The sequence below is a fragment of the Phyllostomus discolor genome, chromosome 5 (assembly GCF_004126475.2).
Source record: "Phyllostomus discolor isolate MPI-MPIP mPhyDis1 chromosome 5, mPhyDis1.pri.v3, whole genome shotgun sequence".
NCBI lineage: Eukaryota > Metazoa > Chordata > Mammalia > Chiroptera > Phyllostomidae > Phyllostomus > Phyllostomus discolor.
In genome coordinates this window covers 156,780,105-156,804,898 of record NC_040907.2, presented here as the reverse complement: position 1 = coordinate 156,804,898, position 24,794 = coordinate 156,780,105, and the positions used below count along the sequence as shown (strand labels likewise).

At 42.8% G+C, this 24,794-nt stretch overlaps 1 protein-coding gene across 2 annotated transcripts in view; it reads right to left on the bottom strand.

The window, feature by feature from the left end:
• SORCS3 (sortilin related VPS10 domain containing receptor 3) overlaps nucleotides 1-24,794 on the bottom strand; it is a 551,877-nt gene that overhangs the window by 87,481 nt on the left and 439,602 nt on the right. For both annotated transcript variants that reach the window (XM_036027268.1, XM_028514086.2), the window contains exons 9-12: nucleotides 17,707-17,886; nucleotides 7,755-7,901; nucleotides 5,864-5,966; nucleotides 604-680 (exon numbers count right to left, since the gene is read on the bottom strand). In XM_036027268.1, coding sequence (XP_035883161.1) covers nucleotides 604-680; nucleotides 5,864-5,966; nucleotides 7,755-7,901; nucleotides 17,707-17,886 — 507 coding nt within the window. The remainder of the gene's footprint in view (nucleotides 1-603; nucleotides 681-5,863; nucleotides 5,967-7,754; nucleotides 7,902-17,706; nucleotides 17,887-24,794) is intronic.

Sequence of the window (24,794 nt, the reverse complement as noted above, 5' to 3'; positions counted from 1 at the left end):
GCTCAGTAACCACAGGGACAGAACAGATACAGAACATTTTCATCACTGCTGAAAGTTTTATTGGACAGCACTGCTCCAAATGTTTGCAAAACTGAATTATGTGTTCATATAGTCATGTATCTATGCAGCTGTTTCATATTTACTTATGGTGGGACCTACACAATACTTAACCACAGGGTTCTACCATTTTGCTGGTTTAGTATTCTACCCCCTTCATCTTGTAGATAAAGAAACAGACCCAGAGAGATTAAGAGATCTGCTTGCAAAGATCCCATGGCACATTAATGATAGGAACCATTTTATCAGTTGTATCCCTAGCAACCAGCACAGCACTCCGCATCCAGTGACTGTTCTGTATGTATTGCTGAATAACAGAATAAAATAACTGGAGAAATTCCAGTTTCCTCCTATTCCCTGCCCAGTGGTATTTTCATTTGACCCCATGGGTCATCTAATCTGCCAGCCCAACTGACCTAACTGAACAGCTGCTTCCATTTCTTTGCAACCACAAAGTTACAATGTGCCTGAGAATCTATAGGAAGGTGAGATGTTATAAGAAATTGCCCTAAATCCCTCTTCCCTGTCTCTGAATCTCCCAGTTACCTGTCTCCATGTGTTGCCCCCATCGGAAGAGATGAACACACTGATATCAGTATATGAGAGCTCCGGGCCAATGTTGCCTGAAACATAAGCAGAGTATTTGAAATTAGCAGGCAGGTTATAGATTATAGGTTCTTGGGACTAGGGGAGAGGGGGACAGTGAATAAAGGTTTCCCAAATGATGTTTAGAGTTGATTTGTATAGTTTCTTTCTTGGTATCATATCAAAAACCCAGCAAGAAGATAAACCCAATATGAGAAAAAAAATAATATGATACAAATGAATCTTTAAATGGTAAAACTCAAAGACTGAATATTGATTAGTTTGGATCTCTTGAAGTATTCCTTCTATATACTAGTCATCTCTTAAAAATTGACCTTGACAGGTGCTCCCTGAAGGTGGCCAAGAGTGGAAGAGTTGACACACATGGAGCAGCTAGGTCTAGGAACACCTTTCTCCTTACATGTACTGTAACCTAAGGAAAACTTGTGTGTGTCCTTGTGTGTGTCCCACACAACTTTTAAAAAAACCCTTTATTTATTGATTCTAGAGAGAAGGAGGAAGGGTTGTGTGTGGCAGGGAGGAGTAGAGAGAAAGAGAGATACAACGACTTGCTGTTCCACTCATTCACACCTCCATTGGTTGACTCTTATATGAGCCCTGAACAGGAATCACACCCACAATGCTGATGCATCAGGACGATGCTCCAACAAACTGAGCTACTTGGCCATGGCTGTTTCCAACTCTAACTTGTCAAAATGTCTCTTTGAGTGACAGGCAGTTGAGTGACCCAATAGTATGAACTATGTAATCTAAATTGTGGAGTGCCCAGAATAAGACTTAGCAGACCACACCATCAAGCATGGCAGATAATGAAGTCACCTCATTTACACCTAGACTGACCATGCTTACTGCTCAGTCTTTTTCTCTCTCCCCTCCTTTTTCTTACTCTTGCACTTTATTACCTTGGGGTTATATTTATTGTAAAAGAAAGTGGTTGAGACTTTCTAGTTTATCTGTATTATTGCCCAAGTGTCCCCAGTGGATACCCCACCCCCCTTAGAGTTCAGAACAGTGTCCCAAATGTAGTAGTTAGTTGCTCAATAGTTAGTTGTGGAATGAATACATGAGTAGACAAATGACTGAATCATGTTCCGATGTTGATGTGCATTTGGGGAGGCACTGAGAGTCAGGAAGGTATCCCAAACATGTAGGAATATATCATTTTGACTGGCATTTATTTTTATTTAAAAAACAGCAGGAAGGGCGGGGAGGAAGCAGGAAGGAATGTTGGCTCCCACACATCTGTAGCCTAAATAAGAACACAATAAAAATGCAATAATGAAAATGTTAATTGATCTCCTGACATTTAATGTTTCCAAATGAGAAATTAAAGCCAGGCTACAGCTTGTCAAGCCCCCATCAGCATCAGGAGCACACAGCTAACCTATTTGTTTTGACACTCAGGCTTCCAAAAATAACCCTGAGGCTCAGGACTCAGAGAGTAGGAACAAGTGAAGTGGGGAGAGGCATGGCAGGCAGCACTGGGGCTATCTATCTGGAACCAGGAATTCCATGCTCCAGGTATAGGTTTTGGAAGATACAGATAAAGATAAGAAGGATGGGGCAGAGAATATCAACTCAAGTTGTCGGCTGAGGGTTGCCTGGGACATAGTACTAATAAGGATTCTGAGGCCATAATTGATTGCAACAGATTAGAGTATGGTGATCAATTAGTGATGTCTACCACGTGTGCGTGGGGGAGAGAGGGAGGAGGGGAGGGAAAGAGAGAGCCTAGGGCTTGAGTCTGGCATCCCTATCATGGGTCCCTAGGATCTGCACCATCACCTTTTACCCTCTTTAACAACTGGTTCTGCCAACATCCTCAGCCTCTCTTTCAAAGCTCGACTAGATTGATTGTGGAGGCTTCATGGTGGTAAGAATCCAAGATGAACAATGAAGTCTGTTTTTGGAAATATCTTCTGTCAATTGGAAGGAGCCCTGAAAGAAACGCTGCTGATCACAGAGACTGAAAAGTCGATTCCCAGATGAAGAGACACAAAGAATGTATCCAGGATGATTTGATCTGTGAACATGTTCAGTGCCTAAATGGCCCAGTGGGAAATCTCTGACAAAGTTACAGTGTCAGAGAAGGATGATTTGAACAATGCGCCTCACTGGCTACAGTGGAACTGAAAAGGCTTCCCAAAGCCTTGTTGGAAGGTGCGGCTGTTCCCCACTGAAGTGGACAAGGGGACAAGGGGGAGGGAGGAGGTGTGAGATGGAGAACGGGGAGTGTTTCTCGCCAGTAGCATAACTGGGAAATCACGGAAGTTTGCTACTGTGCTTGTTGGCACCTCTAAACAACGTGCTTTTACCACCATGCCCCAATTCCTCCAGGGCTACCTTTTTGTGCTCTTTAAAAACTTGTAGGGGAAAAACGTGGAAAGAGGGAGAGAGATGAGGGAGCGAGAGAAAGAGAGAGATAGAGGGAGGAGAAATTCTGGAGTCCTCTGGAGTTAGAGATGCTTCTCTCACCATTGCCTATACTGGGCAATCAAGGGCTCAGAGGAGGAGGGGCAGGGAGGGACAGTGCCTCCATGGAGGGACAACACTGGGGTTTGAACATTCAAAGTCTGTAGGAAGCATGGCAGGGAGCCCAGGGTCATTATGGAGCTGGCACATGAAGGAGCTCAGAGCTAGGTGTAGCTGCATGGTTACTGCACAGACTAGTCTTGGAGCCAGAGAGAATGTGGACATGGGCGTGGCACCTCTTCTTCTCCCTTGTCCTCCGTCTCTTCATTTTAATTGAGGAGAAGAGTGATAGTCTTTTCTACACGATAGCATCCTTGTGTAACCAAGACAGGGAAAATGTTTTGCATTGTGAGGATGCGAGGTCTTAAGTACTCGCTTAAAACCACAGTGGTAAGAATATGAAGAACCCTAGTGAGTCTGCTTGCTTAAAGCAATTGTCGAACTCTCCAGAATGGAATTCCATCTGCCTTCTGAGACAGTCTCAGTGGGAATTAGAGATGAGTCCAGGGGTACACTGTCATCCACACAGCTTCCCTGAGATCATAGCTCAGTGAGTGATGGGAAGAGGCAGTAACAAGAGTGCAGGGGAGAGAGCCCAGGTGACTGACACCCAAAGGCAGGAGAAACGTATGAATGTAGGAAAGGGCCCTGGAGAGACAGGCTCCATGCAGGCCATTGAAGAGACCCGTGGCTAACTTCGTAATTATTTGACAGCAAATAATCTCGCAGGGAGAGCTGGCACACAGAGTAAGGAGAAACAGGGGCTGGAGGAATCGTGTGCCAGGGATCTAGCTCCACCTTTTCATGAGGAGCTGGGCAGCTATGTTATGTCCCTCCAATGTCCCAGGGTGCAGCAAAAAGCCATACAAAGTTGTAAGAGTTACAAAGGGGAAAGAAAAGTAAATCAGTTAATTCTGATATATTCAGATAAAAAAATAAAAACCAAATCTTTAATGTCTGCATGTTGTTAGTGTATAAAGCCTCAGCACTGGGCTAACTCAGAGGCATGTGCTGGTCACAGGTAATAACAACCACCAGTAACTCCACTCTCTACGCTCTTAGCCCTTTGCTGGGTTGTGGAGACACACTCTTTCATCTCTAATTCTTAATCACCCTCAGAAAGTAGAAAACACCCCTGTTTTACAGCTGAGGAAAACAAAGCTCAGTGGTTAAAGAGTGAAGCCAAATTCATGAAGCTAGTAAGTGTCAGAGCTCAGCCTGTGAAGCAGGACGGCAGGGTTAACGAGTGCATTCATTCACTCAGTGCACGCGAAGTGTGCACACGTGATTTATGGGCTCTGCTGAAGGAGAGGAGCAAGTCACTTCCTTCTGTCGCAAAAACAGTGGTTTTAACTTCTGTGATGTTAATGACAATAGGTAACACGTACTGAGGGCTCAGTATATCCTAGGCACTGTTCTGACCACTTTACATCCATTGCTTCATTTACTCCTCCAATTCTGTCTCAACTATTATCCCCACTTTGGCAATGAAAACACTGACGTTCACTGCAGCGGAGCCACATAGAACAAAGCCTGGCTACACAGTACACACGCACTTAAATAACATGAACTTTTATTACGGATTACGGTTTTTCAGTGTCACTCCTACTCCAGTCCGGGGCGTCCTGTAGACCTCGAGAGAGGCGGAGAGTACAGCAGCCTGGGGTTGGGAGGTGTACCCACACGCGTGTTAGCCATTACAGAGTGCAGACAGCACTCCCTAAGCTGGGAGAATGGCTACAGAGACTGCGTGCTCTCACCTCTCACTGCCCCGAGCTCTCTGAAGCCAGTGCTGTTAAACACGGTGAGCCCAACCCGATGGGGCTGAGAGAAGTTGACCGAAATGCCAGAAGGCTACCCTAGTTGCCCCTCTGATTAGAGTGGTTTGGGTGCTGGTGGTATTTAAAGTGCGCCCAGCTGGAGGCTTGGGCATTGAAGCCACGTCTAGCAGACAGCAGTCCATGCAGGGGCAGAGCTTCGGGTGGATGAGAAAGAACAGAATGTGCCCCTCAGAAAGGCGCCGTGAATGTATCTGCTTTCATTAGTGAAAAGCTGCCTGACACCGGAGCTCCGACGTGTAAGACAAGAAGCCTGCCCCGCTTTATGCCAGCAATGTATTCCTGAGAAGGCGTATGTAAATCAAACGCATGCTAATCAGAGCACCTTCCCCCAGAGGCTCTCCTTTTCATTTCCGAGTGGCTTTATCTTCATCTCTGATTGATGTTCAGTGGACAGTGGTTTCAACAATGCAACCTTAACTTTTTGGTCCTTTTCCCCAGGCTCTCAGCCAAGTGTTAATCACGTGCAAACAAACCTTTCCATGCACGGGAGACCTCATAATGAAAAAGAGCTCGGGGAGGAAACCCTTTGTGAAGAATCCTCTGTGTAAAGAGAGCGCTACCCCAACTTGTATTTGGTGAGCTAGGAAGTTCATAGGTCACATTTTCTTCAAATGAGAATTCTCTATTACAAATAATCTTTCTGGGCAGTCAGCTCACTTTGAGAGGACTGCTCTGTGACTGAGGGATGGCACACTCACCTAGAAGTTACAAGCATCTGGAGCTCTTTTCCTGGGTTATTAGAATGGCCTTGGGGATCCAGGTACCCTGCCTATGTCCTGGCGAGAGCGCCCAGAGCTTTCACCTGATGCGCAAACGAATCCAAAGAACTTACACACACCATCCGGCAGCTCTCAGCGAGGAAGAAGTCTAGGGAACATCTTCCTTACCTGTCGCCACCACAAGTCCCGGGGCTGTCGCCTTGCTCGAGATTCTTCCCGAGGAATAGGGATTCTCAGAGGTCTGCAAGTGCAGGTGTAAGGAGCAGAAGGGCTACGAGGGAGAAGGAGGAAATGGCTTTACTCCAGGAAACCCGACAGACGGCCCTCCCTCACCAGATGTTATGCTTCTGGAAACAGCGAGGACTGGATGTGAGCCACACACTCACGTTTGGACAGGAGTCATCTCCACCTGAGATGGCCGATACATTCACATCAGGAGCTGCCCCGGGGCACCTGGCCCTGTTCCCACCACACTGTCTGCTCTCCCTTCGCTTCCTCAACCCCATCCCGTCCATCAAGATCTAGGTCGTGGCTGGCTTTGTGACACCTCCCTGACTGTTCCTTACCACCAGATGGCACTGACCTTCCCCCACAGCTGACCCTGACCACCACACTCTGCTTCTTAGAGCCCTGAGGGCCCCCGCTGGGAGGGGTGAGGAGGGGAAGCTGATTGCCAGGCCCTCTACCCTCTTTTTCAGCCAGATTATCTCTGTTTCTGTTTTATGTATTTGGTTCCTATTTATAATTTCACTTGAATTTTACTTAAAATATTGGAAGCCATTACCTAAAACTCATGCAAGTCTGTGTCCAATATTTACTTATTTATCCCTATCTGTGCATTCTTTAAAATAATGTATAGGGATGTATAATATAGTTATTATATAATAAGGAAAAATATGAAAATGATGAAATTGGGTAAGTAGAAAATTAAATCAAAGAAATAAGATGAAGCCATGGGTAAGGTCTGAAGGAAAAATTATGTTGTGACCAGTTGTTATAAATAGGTAGGCATTTGTCTTTGACCTTCTTAGTGCCCCCAAGCAAAAACCATGGAGTTGGACCGATGCTACAAAAGGGGAAAGGCCATGTTTGCCCTATTTTCCACTATAGCTCCAGTTTTTAAAATATTGTCAACAATATGATTCAGTGGTAATAAACCTTTGAAATAAGTGGCAACAGGCAAGTTTTTTTTTTTTTTTGCTAAGCAGAAACATAACCATTTCTGGAACCTTGGAAGAATTTTTTTAGATGTTTTTCTTTATTTTTATTAAATTTATTGGGGTGACATTGGTTGATAGGATCGTATAGGTTTCCAGCATACATTTCTATCATACATGATCTGTATATTCTACTATGTGCTTACTACCTAAAGTCCAACCTTCTGTCACTATATATTAAGTTTCCCTCCACCCCCAGCTTCCCCCTGCCCCTTCCCTCTGGCGACCACCAGACTGCTATCACATAGGTCCTCTTTCAGATGGCACTGAGGGTTGTGAATATCACTGTTAATTACCTGTCTTCTGTCCCCACCTAGAGCTGGAGCACCTGGGTGCAGATATAGCATCTTATACATCTTGTCCTCCGTTGCTCCTACCCCAACATTCCATGCAGCTGTAACCCCGGGGATGCTGATAGGTCGACTACTCCATGTGGACACACCAGCCTGACCTTTCCTGAGCTTCCAAGGCAATTTTTGCTCACCTTGACATCCATCAAACACTTATCAAAATGTATCATATCAGCATCGGTTAAGAGGTGTGTTGCTCTACTGAGCTGTCTGGGACCCTGGAACACAGCTACTTTCTCTTGTATGTGTCTCTATCTTACTAAGTTAAATCACCTACTGTTTTCTCCATAAAAGCCTCTGATATTCAGCTGAACTTTCCACCCAAGTGCTATGACAGTTTGAGCCCACAGATCCACACCCTCGGAGCTGTGGGAAAAGCCTGCCCAGCGCCAGCCCAGCTCCTAAGACCCGCTGATGGGAGAGAGCCCCTGAGGCAGCATCCTCGGGTAGCCGGCCTTCCCTGTGGACTTCCCACGAGACTGGGTGACTGACCAGCAGGCAGTGCACTGGGCTTCCTCGCAGGTCCACATCTGGAGCTTGCAGTAGGCGCCAATCCCTGCCCTTGTTGTAAGTGATGTAAGTCTTCACCTGGTCATCCACCTTCTTGTTTGCCAGGAATATCCCTTTGATACCTGCTACCTAGGAAAAAGGGCGAGAGATGGAGAACATTGGGCCAAAATGCCTATAGTCTTCGAGGAGCCCTGAGAGGAGCCCCAGCATTTTCCACAGGATGTTAGGGGTACAAAAAGGAAGAGAAGGAACATGGTGAGACATACCACATGCTACATGGTCTCTGCGAAAGTTTTAAGTTCATTTCTGCACCCGCAACTTACATGTCCTATTCCCCTCTTACCCACCTGCCTTTTCCCATCTTGCATGTCTCTGCACTTTGTTCCCAGGACCCTGTCCCTAGCTATTAGCATTCCCTCTGAGGTAGGCATGATCAGTAACAACCGTAGGTGTTACCCTCTCCTGCTCAGGAGGGGCTTGTAAACAGGTTGTCGAGGCATGAAGGTATACTCCTTAACGACAGAAGTTAAGGTGTCCGAATTGGTAGCGAGGTAAATATACTTTCGGTAGATGACCCAGTTGGTGACCTGGAACCTGTCTCTGGCTGTGTCACTAGTTCATGGTATGACTACGGAGAACTGCCATATCTTCTTTGGTTCTCAGCCAGCAGTCACTCTGAAACAGGCAGAATCAGGCCTGCTCTTGCTATTTTCCCTCGGTTGGCTGACAATGGATACAATAAAATAACACAGGCACTCTTGCCAGAGTTCCAGATTCCTGGGATTGGCACACCCATAATAATTTGAAGGAGGAAAAGCGTCACCACAAAACAAGAAGCTAGAGGATTAAAGGACATTTATGATCTAGAAGGTTCTGGAATAAGTACAAATTCACTCAAACTTTTATTCCTATTGTGTCTATGTTCTTGGCAATAAGAACAGCTATTTATATTGACAATATCCTATGTCAAAAAAAATTAAAACGTTCTCAACTTCCCATACAGTTCCAGTATATTTCAAAGCTAAAAGATAACTCAAACAGTTCAAGTATATATAAACAGAAGGTTTAATGGCAGGTTTTCTGGGTAATAGATATCTCAAAATTTTAATTACATTTATCCCCCATTCTCTAAGGATCATGGTTAACTGAGATTTATTGCAGCTCAGAGAGAACACCAGCGGGAAAGAATTCCACAGAAGTGAGCTCTTTTATTTTTTTTACTGGCATAATTTAGTTGATGAAATAAGAAGTCTCTTTTTTTCTATTTGTGTTTTAATATTTTAGTAACCTGACTGGCCTTGAAAGAGAATGTCAACCCAAATAAAAACAAACAAAGAAAAAAATGGACAAAGAATATCAGAAAGAAAACAGAATTATCTGGGAAGGACACCACCAGGGGAATTTGATAAGTGGCCAAGAATGGAATTGATTAGGTTCCCAAGTTGAACAGAGGGCGGGTGAGGGAAGAGGCCAAGCTGTGGGGGGAGGCGGGGGGGGGGGGGGCCCTGCTGAAGACCTTATGCCCTTCCCCAGAGGCACCCTTGCCGCCCTAGCTGCTTAAAGCCAGTGTCACTTCAGGAAGACTGTCACCTTATATGCTTCTCACGGAGCCATGAGGCCCTCAGATCACGTGGGTCTTTAAAACCAACGGCAAAGGTGTTTTTCTTAAACCTAATTGCCAGTTATTCCTCACAGAGAACGCAGTCCATGTTTTTTGAAACCTTTCACCTTTTGGTATTTTCTTAGGGCCACCAGATATTGATTCCAAGAACTCTCCCTGCCTAGCCAGATGGCCTACCTCCAGCACATACCCAGGGCCCGGCTGTCCACTTCCTGGAAGAAAAGACAGAGTCAGACTCCGACTCCTGAGTCTGCTCCTGTGGGGGTCCTGTCACCCTCTCCCCTGCCTCCAGTGCGATGCACCGCAGCACAGTTATTAGCCATGCCACCGCCTCTTGTGTTCTTCTGGGTGAGCATGTTTGGCAAATGGAATGGTCACAACCATCATTTCCCACTAAGAGCTTTCCCACTCAATTGGACACCTTCTGTGTGTCCCACATATCCTGGGAGCAAAATCAGGAGAGCGGAGGCTGCAAAAGTATAGGAAGGAGGTCTTTGGAGCCCAGGAAACGCACCTGTAGCTCTGAAGGCCTTTCTCCTGTAGCTGCACCTAATGCCACAGCAATCTTACCTCTTGTTTGAGAGAGCCGGAGTCCTTTCCTTTTACATTTGGATTGGTCAAAGCCCTTACATTATTACTGAATTGCTCCTTGACTCCATATCTTAAATAAATGGACTATACATTGGGAAGTCATTTTGCTTTTGTATACCTTAGGCTAACAGCATTCAAACTTTTTGAATGCAGCCCAAGAATGAAATATATTTAGGATGCAGCCTAATAGACTCATACCCATATATGCAGGTATATGTGGGCATATGTAGGTACATATATATCAAGAAACACAACTTACTCTCATTATAGTCAATGTAAAGGAATTAGATAATGAGACACACATTTGAATCCTCTCCATGCAGGGGGGAAGCTGGCATCTGCCTTAAACACGCTTCCTTCTGCTGTTGTTTAAAGTCAGAGGCCTGGCTGCTGCTATTGGTCCCAGCAGTTCAGGAAGAAAAGCACCAGTTGGTGGTGGCCCCATGGAAGAGGGCAGTACAAGGTGTCAGGATCGCATGGCCCACTTTCGGGGAGTCAATTTGAACTACAAAGGGAAACTGACAGTGACCCCTTGGCAGAGCACTGACTCCAGCTGGCACGGTCATCTGTCACTCACCTCCCTGGGCCCTCGGGACAGAAAAACCAGGACTCTGCTGAGAAAAGCAATTACCGCAGTCTGTTGAGGGCTGTCCCCAGAGTCAAACCTGTGGTGAGAATCCAATGAAGGTCAGTTTGGAAAATATGTCCCTCTGGAGGCTATAAGCAATTGTCCATCTGGCCAAAAAAGGGTCATCTAAGATCATGGTAATACAGAGGGTGGAAGGCATCCATTACGGACAAGGAAAACAAGGAAGCATCAATAAGATGGTCAAAGAGGCCAGAAGTCTGGGGATACCTCAGAGAGTTGCATTCTATCCATCTAACAAAATTAGTCATGAGAAATTTCAAATTAAACCCACAATGAGGTAGCACTATGCTTCTTTCAGGATGGCTAAATACATACACAATCACACACACACTTGCTTGCACGCGCACACGCATGCACAACTGATAATACCGAGTGTTGGTGAAGATGTGAAGCAGCTGGAATGCTTGTACATTTCTGCCAGCAATGCAAAATGGTCCCACCACTTTAGAAACTGCTTGGTGGCTTTTTATAAGCATATAGTCATATTCAACCTGTCAATCTTACTGCTAGGTATTGACACGTGAAAAATAAAAATTTATGTTCACGTGATTATTTATAAAGGTTTTATTCATAATCACACACAAAAGGAAACAACTTAAATGCCCTCAAACTGGTGAATGAATACAAAAACTGATATATCCAAACAATAGAATACTATTTGGCAATAAAAAGGAATATTTATTGATACTTAATGATATGAATGAATCTCAAATGCATCAGTGAAGAAAGCCAGACTCAAAGAATACCTACTGTCTAATTCCACTCATATGTCACTACAGAAAAGGCAAAGCTGGAGAGAGCGAGAAATCAGACCAGTGTTTACCAGTGACTTTGGGTGGGGGGAGAATTGACTACTAAAAGGCCAAAAGAGAGAATATTTGGGGGTAATAGGACTGTTCTATATTTTAATTGTGGTGGTAGTTACACAACTGTATACCTTTGTCATAATTTATAGAACTGTATAGGATAAAGGATAAATTTTACTGTATGTAAATTATACCTCAATAAAAAATAATATGGAAAAATACATAGTGGAAAGAGCCCGGGATTTTTAGACAGACAAACATGGGTTTGTTTAGTTGTAGCAGCAGCACTTACTGGCTGTGTGATCTGAGCCGTGTTTCTAAATTCCCTGCATGGCTGTACTCCCGTAGGCACAGTGGGGAATGACACCTACCACAAGGGATATTGTGATAGATAAATAAGAAAAAATATATAAGCTGTTTTGTTACCAGAGCCACTAGCCACATATGGCTGTTGAGCACCTGGAATGTGGCCAGTGGAACCAAGAAACTTATGTATAATTTTATTTAATCTTAACCAGTTTGAACACTGATGACCAATTTAGTCATTCGTAAACTTTTAAGTATGTCTGGAGTAAATTTGTGTGTATGAATCTGCATTTTTCTACTGTAAATTTTATAAAATGTAGATACTGATCAAGGATTTCCGATGAAAATTTAGCATATGAATACAGATGTGTGAGAAATGTAAAATATACCCAGGATTTTGTAAACTTAGTATGGAAAAATATAAAGTATGTCAGCAGTTTTTCATAATGGACCTATATCAAGATGATAATATCTTTTGGGCATTTTTGTTAAATAAACTATATCATTATTATTTATTTTACCTGTTTCATTTTACATTTTTAATGTGGGTAGTATAAAATTTAAAAGTACACGTGTACATGTTTATTCAACAATGCCAGCCTAAGGCATTGCCTGGTGTGCTGTTACCGTTAATATAAGGAGTTCAAGTTGGATGCTTAATATTCAGGAAAGTATTGAAGAAAATCCATCAGATGGGCAGCTCAGAGCATGTTTCTGTAATATAACTGAGGGTGTTGAAAAGAATATTTGTTTCTTGATTTATCAGTGGAGAGCAACTAAAAAGAAATATAGTTTATAGTTAGGGATGTAAAGAGAGCACTCCCCTATAGCAAAAGGGTGTCATAAAAATAATGATGAGCACACGTAGTTGGACTACATTTGTGGTCAACACCAGCCATGTTTTGATAGAATGGGCTCTGAAACCTTAAAGAAGAGATTGATTATTATTTGGCCTTCAAAAATTATTTTCTCCCCTGATTGTGTAATTACATCTAAGACAATATTGTACTTTGAGGCAGGAATTAAAGAGAGAGGCAAGAGACTCTGTAAAACATCAGACTGCTACAGCAGACCAAGAAATGATGATGTATTTGTCTTATTGGGTTTTAGTGAGTTTACTGGGATTGATTCCCATTGGTCTCCAAGGTCTCTCAATGGCCATGACCTGCAAGATAAAGTCTCAAATAAGTTCTTGCTTTCTTTGTGCCCTCTCCACTGTCAGGAAAAGGCTTGAGAGGTTACTGTGGAAGATGGAGTGATACACCAGTAGTTTAAGTGTCTACGGTCAGTCCAAGCCACCTCACACCTGTGAGGGCAAAAAGCATCTCTGACATTTCAGACAAGGGCATACAGGTCATCCTGTTACATTATCATATACAGTTCGACATTAATTTGAAACAGGGGACTACATCATGCATGGAAATACCATTCACTAGGTATGTAAATATAGGGGGGAAACAGAGAAATACCGGCCCATAGACTAAATGCCCAGGTCTTCAGTCAAGTCCTTTACTGGTAACTTTGGAATCTTTATCCCCACTATTCCCCCAGGCCACTCAACATTCCATAAAAACAGACCTCTACTCATCAGCCTCTGGCTCTCTTCTCATGTTCGGACTCCACCAGGCATGTCCTTCTCTCAAGCTCCAGCATTCGTTGTTCAAGCCAACTTATTGTAAGTCTCCCCAAGTTTCTCAAGTTAGAGTTAACCTTCATTTTTAGTGACTCCATAACATAGGGAATTATAACTTTAATAAAAGTCTGTTATCACTGGTTACCCTAATACAGTCACTTATATCTTTTCTCATATCATCAAACCATACACTCCATAAAAGTGTGTTATTTTTGCTGAATTTAATGTGAAAGCTTACTGGTTTTCCCAGATGCATTACTCAAGGGCATTCAGAGACGAGAAAAATTATAGTCTCTTTGCTAACTGGCCATATGGTACACAATCTCAGCTTCTATGAGAATCACCAGTGAAGAAGGTTAAAGTCTAATGACCCCTAGAGACCAATTAAATTGAGCTTTGTCTCCAAATCACAGAATGTATCTCCAGGTGTGAAACAGCATTGCCCTCTAAAAACCTTCGATATGTTGCTCATGGTCTAGATAGTGTCAGGATCCCATTTATTCTGTTGGTATTAAATACCTTCTAGAATCTGAACTCCAAATATTTACCCAGCACTCACTTTTGCGCCTGACAAGCATCTATTCTATTCCATGGCACTGGCTAACTTATAGACTTACAAATCTACACCCTCTGTCCAATTCTTGGCTCATGCCACTCTTGACATATGGGATGCTTTCCACTTCTTCACCTCTTCCTCCTCAGGGAAAAGGATTTGATAATGTATGGTAATTCTGAGAAAAAAAATGGGGATCTGCCTGCAAAGATCACATCTTTTGTACCTCAGTGTGATGCTGTTACAGAGACAGGCTTCTTCAAATCTTTTTAATTTACTATTTCTGCCTGTTACTGGATGGATGTGTACACTTCTGGAGTGCAGTATTAGCAAGTCCAGCTCCTCCTACACAACTTTTAAAAAAGCAATACAGCTGATGTTTGGTCTCCATTTTTCTCCCCTCTGTCTGTCTCAATTGGTTCCAATCTTGGGCAGGTAAAAAGGAATTTTTTTTGAGCCTTCAAAGCCCAAGAAACTGGATTCAACCTCCCTGAAGGTAGGAGCCATCATCTCCCCTGTCTTCTCACAGACTTGAACACCAAGTAGGGGCACAATAAACCGTGACAAAACTGAATGGAGAAACAGCCCAGTAGTGCTGGTTTCAGAGAAGTTGCTTCCCTTGGTACATCTTGCTTCTCTATAGATGCAATGGCACCATGCCATTTTTCACCCAAGAAGACCAAAAATGCAAGCCTGACTTCAGCAAGAAGGAAAAAAGTATATTCTTCATTTTGATTCATGTTTGTATCACAGTGTGTCACTGTTCTAAATGACCAAGGAGTTTCAGGCTCCCTCAGGAAAGAAACTGCATAGTGGCAATCTCACCCACCACCTTCAGTAGGCTCAGAGACCCGGGGAATTCTCAACTGAAAGACCATCTGCAGCAATGTCTGCCCTCCTCTTGGGTGCGGCCTAGGAGCATGGACAATTCTTTTATCCTTACAGCCTCAGCTGTGCAAACAGGCAGTTGGTTGGAGTGGCCTCGGTCCTGTGAACATGCACCCAAACCTTCCCACGAGCAGTGACATACTGTCCAATAACAAAGGTATATTCTCCTTCCTGGGATGATTACAGGCATGGAAATGGAAGCTTCCCAAACCCAATTGTGAGGGGGGTGCATAAAAACCCAGATTTTTTAAAATAAAAAATGTGTATTTATTCTTACATGTTGAAACTTCAGTTATCTTCAAAGTACTCTCCCTTTGATGCAATACACCTATTGAGATGTTTTTTCCACTGCCTAAAACAGGTTTTTGAACTTCTCAATTTTGATGCCTTTTACTACTTCTTTTTTGCTTCACCTCTTCCACTTTGGCAAAATGTTTCCCTTTGAGGACTTTTTTTCATCCAGGAAAACAAACAGAAAAAAAACAGTTGCTCCAGGCAAGATGTGGTGAATAGGGAGGGTGGGGCACGGGGTCAAAAACTGCTGAACACTCAGCCTGGTATAGGCAGGTAAACAGCCCATGATGAAATGGACAAGTGCATTGAATGTGGCTTTTTTTTCTTTTCTTTAAAAAAATGTTATTGTTATTCTATTACTGTTGTCCCATTTTCCCCCTTTGCCCTCCTCAGCCCAGCCCACCCCCTGCTCCCACAGTCAATCTCCACATTGTTGTCCATGTCCATGAGTCATTCATGCATGTTCTTGGACTAGCCCCTTCCCTCTCTTTCCATCCTTATCCCCCGCCCCCATCCCTTCTGGTTGCTGTCAGTCTGTTCCTTGTTTCCATGCCTCTGGTACTATTTTGCTCATTAGTTTATTTTTGTTCATTAAGTTCCTCTTATAGATGAGTTCATGTGATATTTGTCTTTCACTGGTTGGCTTATTTCACTTAGCATAATATTCTCCAGTTCCACCCATGATGTCACAAAAAGGTAGCAGTTCCTTCTTTCTTTCTGCTGTGTAGTATTTCATTGTGTAAACATACCACAGTTTATTGATCCACCTATTTACTGATAGGCACTTAGGCTGTTTCTAGCACTTGGCTATTGTAAATAGTGCTGCTCTGAACATAGGGGTGTATAAGTTCTTTTGAACTGGTGTATCGGGATTCTTAGGATATATTCCTAGCAGCAGAATCACTGGATCAAAAGGCAGTTCCATTTTTAGTTTTTTGAGGAAATTACATACTGTTTTCCACAGTGGCTATACCAGTCTGAATTCCCACCAAGTGAAGGAATCTTCAAAAACAAATTCACAGAAGCTGAACACAGCCTCTCACAACACCACCAGCTGGTACACTGATACAGATGGGGTCCTAGAACACTCACCTAGTGGGGAAAACCTGTGTTGCAAGAGGATCAGCCTCCAGAAGATAATTCTGGTTTTCTTGGGTTCCCCCACATATATTCTTTAGTCACCTTTACCAATTTTTACAATTCTAGGAAGAAATCTGGGCAATTTTTCAAATAAACCTTGCTGTTAAAGGAATTATTTTAGCACTTGCCAACTACTGCTTTAGGAAATCAAGATATTTCTACTGATTTTAGTTATAATGAATGACATTCATTTCTCTCCTTTTTAAAATACACTTCCATTCACCCTACCTTTCTGTAACCTTCTTTCTACCCTAATAAAAGAATAGAATCTTGTATGTTTCCATCACTACCACCAACTGAGCAGCCAATTTAGACACCAGTGCAGAGATGCTGGATCTTTGACAGGTACTGCTCAGAGGAGAACACTGCAAAGCAGAAGCCCATGCCCTGACCCCTCTGCTCTGAAAGTCACTCCCACCCCTCAAAGAGAAAAACTCACCCAAACCATCTGAAGCTACCACCCAGAACCACTTGTTCTTGCATGAACAAATAACTTCAAACAGCACAGTCTATGTGGGTTTGACCACCAGGCACTAGTGACTGTTAAATAATGAGACATGCTTCCTTTGCTCAGATCAATCCATCCATCACACTGAGGTGCTCAGTCAGGTACCTTCACCATGGCTAAGACTGTCAAAGGACAGACACACTCGTCACTAGAGGTACAAAAAAGCACTACAAGCATTAGGGTCACGGAGACCATTAGTTTTTAAATCTAGTTCCTATATGGAGTCACTTGGTCCCCTAGATAGTCTATTCTTTAAATAGTAGTCACATTATTAAAAAACTCTGTTAAGTGCGAATTCAAGAAAGGTATTATATTTTTAAAAAGAAAAACTCAACATAAGTGAAGACCATTTCTCCATGCCCAGATACTGGCATTTGATGGCATTTTAGGGAAACCTTCATGCCCATTACTGATGTTCATGTGTATTTTCCCATAAAATTTGTTCATAAAACTTTTTAAAAACACACAGCTGGTGTTTGATCTCCACAAAATTAAATTATTTTGATTTTACAGATAATTTAAGGCATGTAAATAACACTACTTCCTTCACGTAGGGTCTATAAGAAGCATAAAATTGAAAAATGTACATATAAGATCGCAAAGGCCAATTACCTTAATTTCTGATTTGTAATTATGCTCATGCCCATAAGAACATCAACTATAGATATCATTTGTTGAAAGCGTACTAAGCCAACCAGCACACTGGATGCTTCACAAACATTCTCTCTTGTTCTCACAATAATCTCATGAGATAGTTGGCCTCCATTGTACAGGAGAGAGGAATGGAGGCACAGAGAAGATACCGCCCTTGCCCAAGTCACACAATTGCTACATGGCACAGCCGAGATCTGACCCTGGACTTTGTGAGTCCCGAGTTTGAATTTATACCATTAAAACTCATGAAAGAGAGCCAGATCCAGGTCTGGGACAACCCTGGCTACATACCTCATACAATTCAATAATGATGTTCCCCATTAGACCTCGGCTGCTCTTAATGTTCTCCATGGCCAGGGTGAAGTAGATCCCACGCGTGTCTGAGATGTAGAGATTGTAGGTGTCATTCTGGTTCCATTCTTGGACCGCTGCAAACACTTGGTTCTCATCGGTACTGATAATGTGCATGTCCTGCAAGAAGATGGAAGACCTGTAAGGCAGCAGATCTCTTTATCTCCCTGCCCACTGGGACCCAGAGTAATTACCATCACTGATAAAATGGTTGAGAAAAAGCTTGATTTATAGGCAATGTTAAACAATTCCGTGTCAGACCAAAGCTGTAAATTATGAGCTTCATGATTTCTGTTCCTTGCTAAGTGACAGCAAGATGGGTATAAGGGGCTTTGGTGGGTATCATTTTCCATGGCTTCGAGGGATTCACCCACTTTCATTTTTTATTTTTATATCTGAAAGGTAGTCTTAGTAGTAACAGACATACAGTCTTGCAAGAGAAAATGCACACATGCCAAGAAGACAGGCTTTATCCCTTTTTTAGATCTTCATTTATGTTTTCAAACTTTTCAGTGTAATAGTTTCCACACATTCCTTTGGAATCTTCAGAGTCATGAGGATTGCAAGGAGGATGGCAGGGAGGTATGGCCAATGGGTGGGGCTCTGGGCTTCCTAACCTGTTTCATCTACAGCAGAATCACTCAAATCTGCTGTATACCAGACTTCTCTATAATATTTTACCTAATGAACAAAACAAACAAGCAAGCAAGATATAACCAGAGACACTGAAATAAAGAACAAACTGACAGTAACCAGAGGGGAGGGGGGAGGGGGCAATGGGGTGGGCGAGAAGGGTCATCAAGGAACATGTATAAAGGACACAAGGACAAAGCCAAAGGGGGTTAGGATTGAGGGTGGGAGGTGGGGATGGGTGGGGCAGGGTATGTGGTCGGGGGGAAATAGAGACATCTGTACTTGAACAACAATAAAAATAAGTAAATTAAATTAAATAAAAGTAAAAGGTGAGGGGAGTTCTGCTGTTAATAAAATCATATTTGAAAAATCACTGATATAGAGGAAAATATACTCAGCTGGGCATTTAGTGTTCTGCGTCATAACGTGAGCTCTGCTGCAGGACTGTGAAATGTGTCAGTCCTCCGGGCCTCAATTTTCTTACCAAATTGGTAAAGAGGCTGGGATACCAATAAAAACAGCTAATGTTTGGGCAAGGCTCTAAGTTATCTTAACATATTATTTCAAGAAATCCAAATAATTCTATAGTGGAGGTAGTACATTTATTGAGGACTAAATTAAGGAAATATTTACATACTTGCTTCAGATTACATGGCTAGTAAGTGGCTGAGCCATGTTTTGAACTTTAGTGGTATGACACTAAACTAATTGTTAGCTTCTAACCATTTGGATACATAGCCTCTAGATTAGAAGTTGCAAACCAATGACTCATGAAATGAACACAAATCACAAGTGTTTGGTTGGCCACAGTCCCTGCGCAATAGGTGGAATCATTGGACTCTCAGTCCTATATATCCCAATTCTCTTGTAATCTGCCACTCCCTGCTTCCTGAAGTCACTGCAGTTTGCATTCCTGGAGTTGATCATTTTGAAAATCAAACCTACCAGTTCAGAAATCAAAACAGTTTATAAAAATCAGCTCACATATGTGGCTAGGCACTGTACAAAGATGATCATAAACTCACATCCTCATTTACGGAGCTTACACTGTCAGGAGACAAATGTTGACAAGGATAAACATTTGAAAAATGGGAGTAGTTAAAAATGCATAACTATATAGATGTATATGCCAAAAATAATAGCGTCTCGAGAGAGCAGGAGAGACTCCCTAGTCACTGTGTTGGAATGCACTGGTAACAAGAACCCAGGCAATTAGAGTTGACAGTAAGTAGATAATCAGGCTGAATCTAACTCTTACCTTATTTGGCCAACCTTTCCCAGAAATGGTTTCAGCAATAAAAGGAGGCAGCAATGTCTACAGTGTCAGATCTACGGAGACCTCCGCCAAGATGCTTTCAAAAGGAGCAAGGTCTTTTGATTTGGACAGCCGGGAGGTGGGGAAAGTAAGAAAGCAAGTTCTACATCCCTGCACTGGAAATTCTCGGTCTCGTCCCAGTCTCCGGCCTTGAACACACCAGGTCACCTTGACAAAGACCTCACTTGCTCGTTTGTGCTTACACACCTTACAGGTTCCTGCTGAGCTGCTTGAAAATGAAAATAAGGCTTACTCTTAAAAACCATGCGATGATATCGTGTTGTGTTGGTGTGGAATAAAAGCCCAAGAACCCAGTAGGAGGGAAAATAGCAGCTGCAGGAAATACGGATTAAATTCACTTACCCTGTTAAAAATGCAGTAGAAATGCCTGGCTTTTCCCAGATGTTTTGGTCATAAAAATGAATGAGCTAAGTTATTTCAGACTAAACTGATGTAAAAGAAGCGGGAAAAAACAATTTAAAACACTGGGGCATGGTCAGGATTAGAGGCAGCCCGATTCGCTGTGAGTGTGCCATGCCTTAGATCTGCACCGAGACCGTGTTACCTGGTGAACAGCTCACGGCAGTCTCTGGGGTGGAAGATTGCTTTCTGGTGTCTAGGATTCAGGGATGTCGGCTTGAAAAATCATGAATTGGCCAAAATCACTCAGCTAATAAATGACCTTACTTAAGTTTAAACCCAACACTATCCTAATCAAGAGCTAAGCTTCATATCAGAGAGAGTATAACTTCCGATGTGCATCCAAATGACCTGGAGATCTTAACAGAATGAAGATTCATGAGTTCCAGTGCCCAAGGTCCTGATTCACTATGTCTGGAGAAGAGTCTTAGGTTCTCCCATCTAAATAGCCCTCCAGATGATTCTAGTGCATGCAGTCTGAGGGTCACTCTCTGAAAAACTCGGAACAATGTGTTCTGTCTCCTAACAAGTCTTACAGCTGAATAAGGATCCACCAATAATAACTTGGATAGTAAGTCTTCAAAAACAAAGAGGCTTGTCAGTTAAATTTGGTCTAATAGGGATCTGAGGGATAATAAAGCTTATTTCTTGAATTTTCTACCCCAATCCAATTCCAAAGCACATGTCGTCTTCATACTAAAACAATTATAAATAACAGTCCCTCTATACCCTCCAGACAGTAATTGGGGAGAGTCAGAGTTGCTTTTTGAAAACCTAGACCTGTGACCTCCTAGGAGAAAACAGTGAAAATACTTCCCTGTTACTGAAACATTTTCTTGTAACCTGGGCCTAATGTAACTTCATTTTGGAGAAACCTATGTTCTTTGGCATACACCATGTGCCAAACACCACAATATAAATACAGACAGAAACAAATATAGAACCTAACCCCAGGAAGATACCTGCCTGGTGAGAGAGACATCACATGCTCTTGTGGCCTTCTGTGAATCTGTGAGTGCTGCCTAGAGATACTGAAAATGGTGATGGGGGTAGAAAGGCTTATATAGGTGAGAGGAAGGGTGGAGCAATCAAGGAAATGTGTGGAACTTGGAATAGCTCGAAAGCAGTTTTCTTCTGGGGACAGTGGGGTTGTGAATGGCACACGGAAATTTACACAGAAGGAAGTGCAAAGCTAGTACAAGTGTTTAAGTGGGAGAAAATAAAGATGAGAGTTGATAGATGCAGACACTGAGTTGGTGAAGATTAGCTTCATTAGACGATCATTTTCATTGTGGAAGCAGTGTAAAGAGTGGATTTAAGCAGGGCAGGGAAAGGGGCTTAGTAAAAGGTCATTGCAACAATCTAGGTCATTGCAAATGCATGAGGGGCTGAACTAAGGAGCAGGTTTTCTATAAGAACTCTAAGACGTGGATCAGTGAAATATGAAGGAAGTAAACTCTACAGGGGTAAGGGAGAAGGACCTATCTTTAATATCCCACATATCTGACTTACAAAATTCTCTGCATTTGTCAAATAGTCATTAAAATCATAATTAAATATTCACTTATGCAATTATTTTTTTCTCATAAGACTGTAAACTCCCAGAGGGCAAAAAACTATGCCTCTTTTATTTATCACTTTATTTTTAGTACGTATCAAAGCATCTTGCACATGGCAGATATCCAACATAAGCTTATTGAATGAATAAACAGAGTAAGTAACCATGGGAGAAGAAAGAGATATATGGGATATGAAATGAAGACTCTGAGCTCAGTTCTGGAGTTGTTAAGTGGAACCATTAAGGGGATGTAATCTGAATAGGCAGTTGTAGGTACAGTGCAGAGTTCGGTGGAGAGATATGGGCCGAGGCTGTTGACATAGGAATCACCCAGGTGAAGAAAAGGAATGAGGTCATGCAGGAACCATGCAGAATGCATAAGGAATTTAAAACATCCACCTTTAAAAGCTGGCAAGGGTAACGGAATCCAGGAAAGAAAGTCAGAAGTAAATACTACCAAAGGGAAGACGATCAGTATGGATTTTTCTCCCAATAGTGTCAAGTGCTACAGAGAGGTATAAAAAGATAAAGAGCCAGAAATGTCTGTTGGACACATGGGCAGTCACTGGTAGCAATGGTTGGAGGATTTTTAGTGAAATAGAGCGATGGATGCGGCAGAGCCCAGGGCAGCTGGCAGCGGGTTGAAGAGTGAATAGCAAGTGAGAAAAGAGGCTAGAATTACGGATAACTCTTTAAGAAGTGTGGCTGTGACACAGCAAGGAAGGGCAAATCAGCATCCGGGGAAATGTAAAAATTAAGAAAAATTTTCCTGAGGAAATTGAGAAAAAGGTTAATATCATTGCCATTATCATTATAATAAATTTTTAAACTGTATTTCCCTTTCTTCTCTTTTATTATTCAAATCGGGATTAACTATATTCTACTGTCAAATGAAAACAAACCCATAGAGATAAAAAGAGACTTTATTTGCAAAGACTATTGTGACTCTATCATCATATCTGCAAGTACTTCAGGTGAGGGCAGAAAAGAATTACTTTTACAGGGAGAAGTACAACAAGGCTACAAAGAAGTGGCTGTGAGGGGTGGGGTGAGCAGGTGGTGTGATCCCACAATTAGAAAATTGTTCTCCTTAGAGTCAGTGATCCCCAGAGAGGCTGTTAAGAGGGGTTGTTCTGAGTTGCAATGCTCACGTAAGCTCCCAATGCTCCCATATGCTCAAGAGTGGGTCAGTGTAGGGGCTTGAGGGACAAGGAAAAGCTGAACTTATGCTGGTAAAATATTAGCAAGCATTTGGTACAGCTTGGTCAGCAGGGACAAACAGGCCAGCTAATCACTTATGAAACCAAGAATGGGGATCTGGTGTGGTCAGAAGTGAAGACTGGGAGCATGGGTGTCTTATGAAGGTAGCGAGGAAGGGGAATTCTTTGTAGGAAGCCATGTCCAGGAACACAAAGGGTGAGGGGGAGATTTCTTACATATTTCTTTTTTTTCCAGAAGCACAGGACTGAGGTAAAGTTCAACATCATCACTAACAAACTGAGACCCACATACAAACATAAAATCAAAATAGAATCAGAGACCTGGACATAAACAGCACTCTGACAGTGACCAGAGGGGAGGTGGGAGGAGGGGGAAAACGAGGGAAAGAAGGGGAAGGGTCAAGTCAGGGAACGTGTATAAAGGGCCCATGGACAAAGATAACAGGGGTGGCGAGGATTGAATGTGAAAGGTGGAGGGTGGGTAGGGCAGAGGAGAGTAATGGGGGGGGGGAATGGAGACAACTATAATTGAACAATTAAAAAAATATCAAAAATTTTCTCATACAGAAATGACTATTAAAGTAAGAAGTTAAGAAAAAGTTCAGAACCTAGGAGACAAAAGAAGGTGTATTGGAGTCAGAGTGGTAAAGTGGGGACTCGGGCAACATGGAATCCAAGGGCAGTCTGGGGCATGACCCTGCAAGGAACACAGATCTCCACGGCCAGCAGGTTAAAAACATCTACCATAGTTCCCCTTGGATCACATTCATTGCTTAGACTCATCCAGCACTTTTCACTTAATCAACAACGAGCCATTGGTTGAATCCTCACAACTTTGTCAAATGGCACAATGATGCCAGATGAGAAGACCTAGGCTTGTGGCTAAGTACATGGCAGAGCTGCAATGAGGGCTCAGGATTTTCTGATGGCTAGTGATGCGCATACGCTCTGTCGCCTTTTCCTGGCCTGCCATGGCTCCCCTTCATCGTCTTTGCCACCCTCTGTTGTGCTTCTCATGCCTGTTGGACTGAAATGCAAACTGGATGCCCAGGGACTGGGTTTGGAGAAGCTGGTGTGAGGTTGCTGCTCCCAATAATGCTGCTTATTATACACGACATTCATTTTGTTCTCTGCGAAACACTCCAAAGCCACTGTTGTCCCAGGCAAGCACATTCTGAACAGACAGGCTAGGAACAGAGGTGTGAGGGCAGTGATGACAGGGAGCATCTCTGCTTCTCTTCCTAAGCGAGATGCCCGGCAGCAGCCACAGAACTATGTGAACAGCAGCAACATGCTTAAAAGCCATTTCCACTTTTAAAAATGGGAAGAACCAATCTCCCTCCACCCCCTCTGTCTTCACCTCCTATGAAAAGTTGAACCAATGTCAGCTAGTAATGGGGAACCAATAACCATCCAGCTATCTTCACAGTAGCCCTCATATTAATTAGAAGCTGCTCTGGATGAAGTTCTACAAAAGGGGCCGCACGGATGGTATTCCACCACAATAAATGGCCATGGCTAATTGTCAGTGGAGTGTTCTAGGGTTATGATCAAATCCAGACTTTATTTGTCCCTACCTGCAGCCACACTGACCACAGGAAAGAGAATGGCTTGTTTTCCTGAGAAGGTTAAAATATACATAAAATATGTACACATACACAGACTAGGCCCTACATTGGAAAGGTGGTTTAGAAAGATGATTTGGAAAGTTCCTGAAACTCTTTTTCCTAGGCCAACACATTGAAATCATCAGGTTCCTATGAGGAGCCATTTTCCTTCAGAAAGAGCATGATTAAGAAAATCCCTTTCCTCATCTTCTGTAGGCAGGGACACCTCTTTCCTGCTCAGGTTTAGAAAATCTGATGAGTACATCCTGCAACCA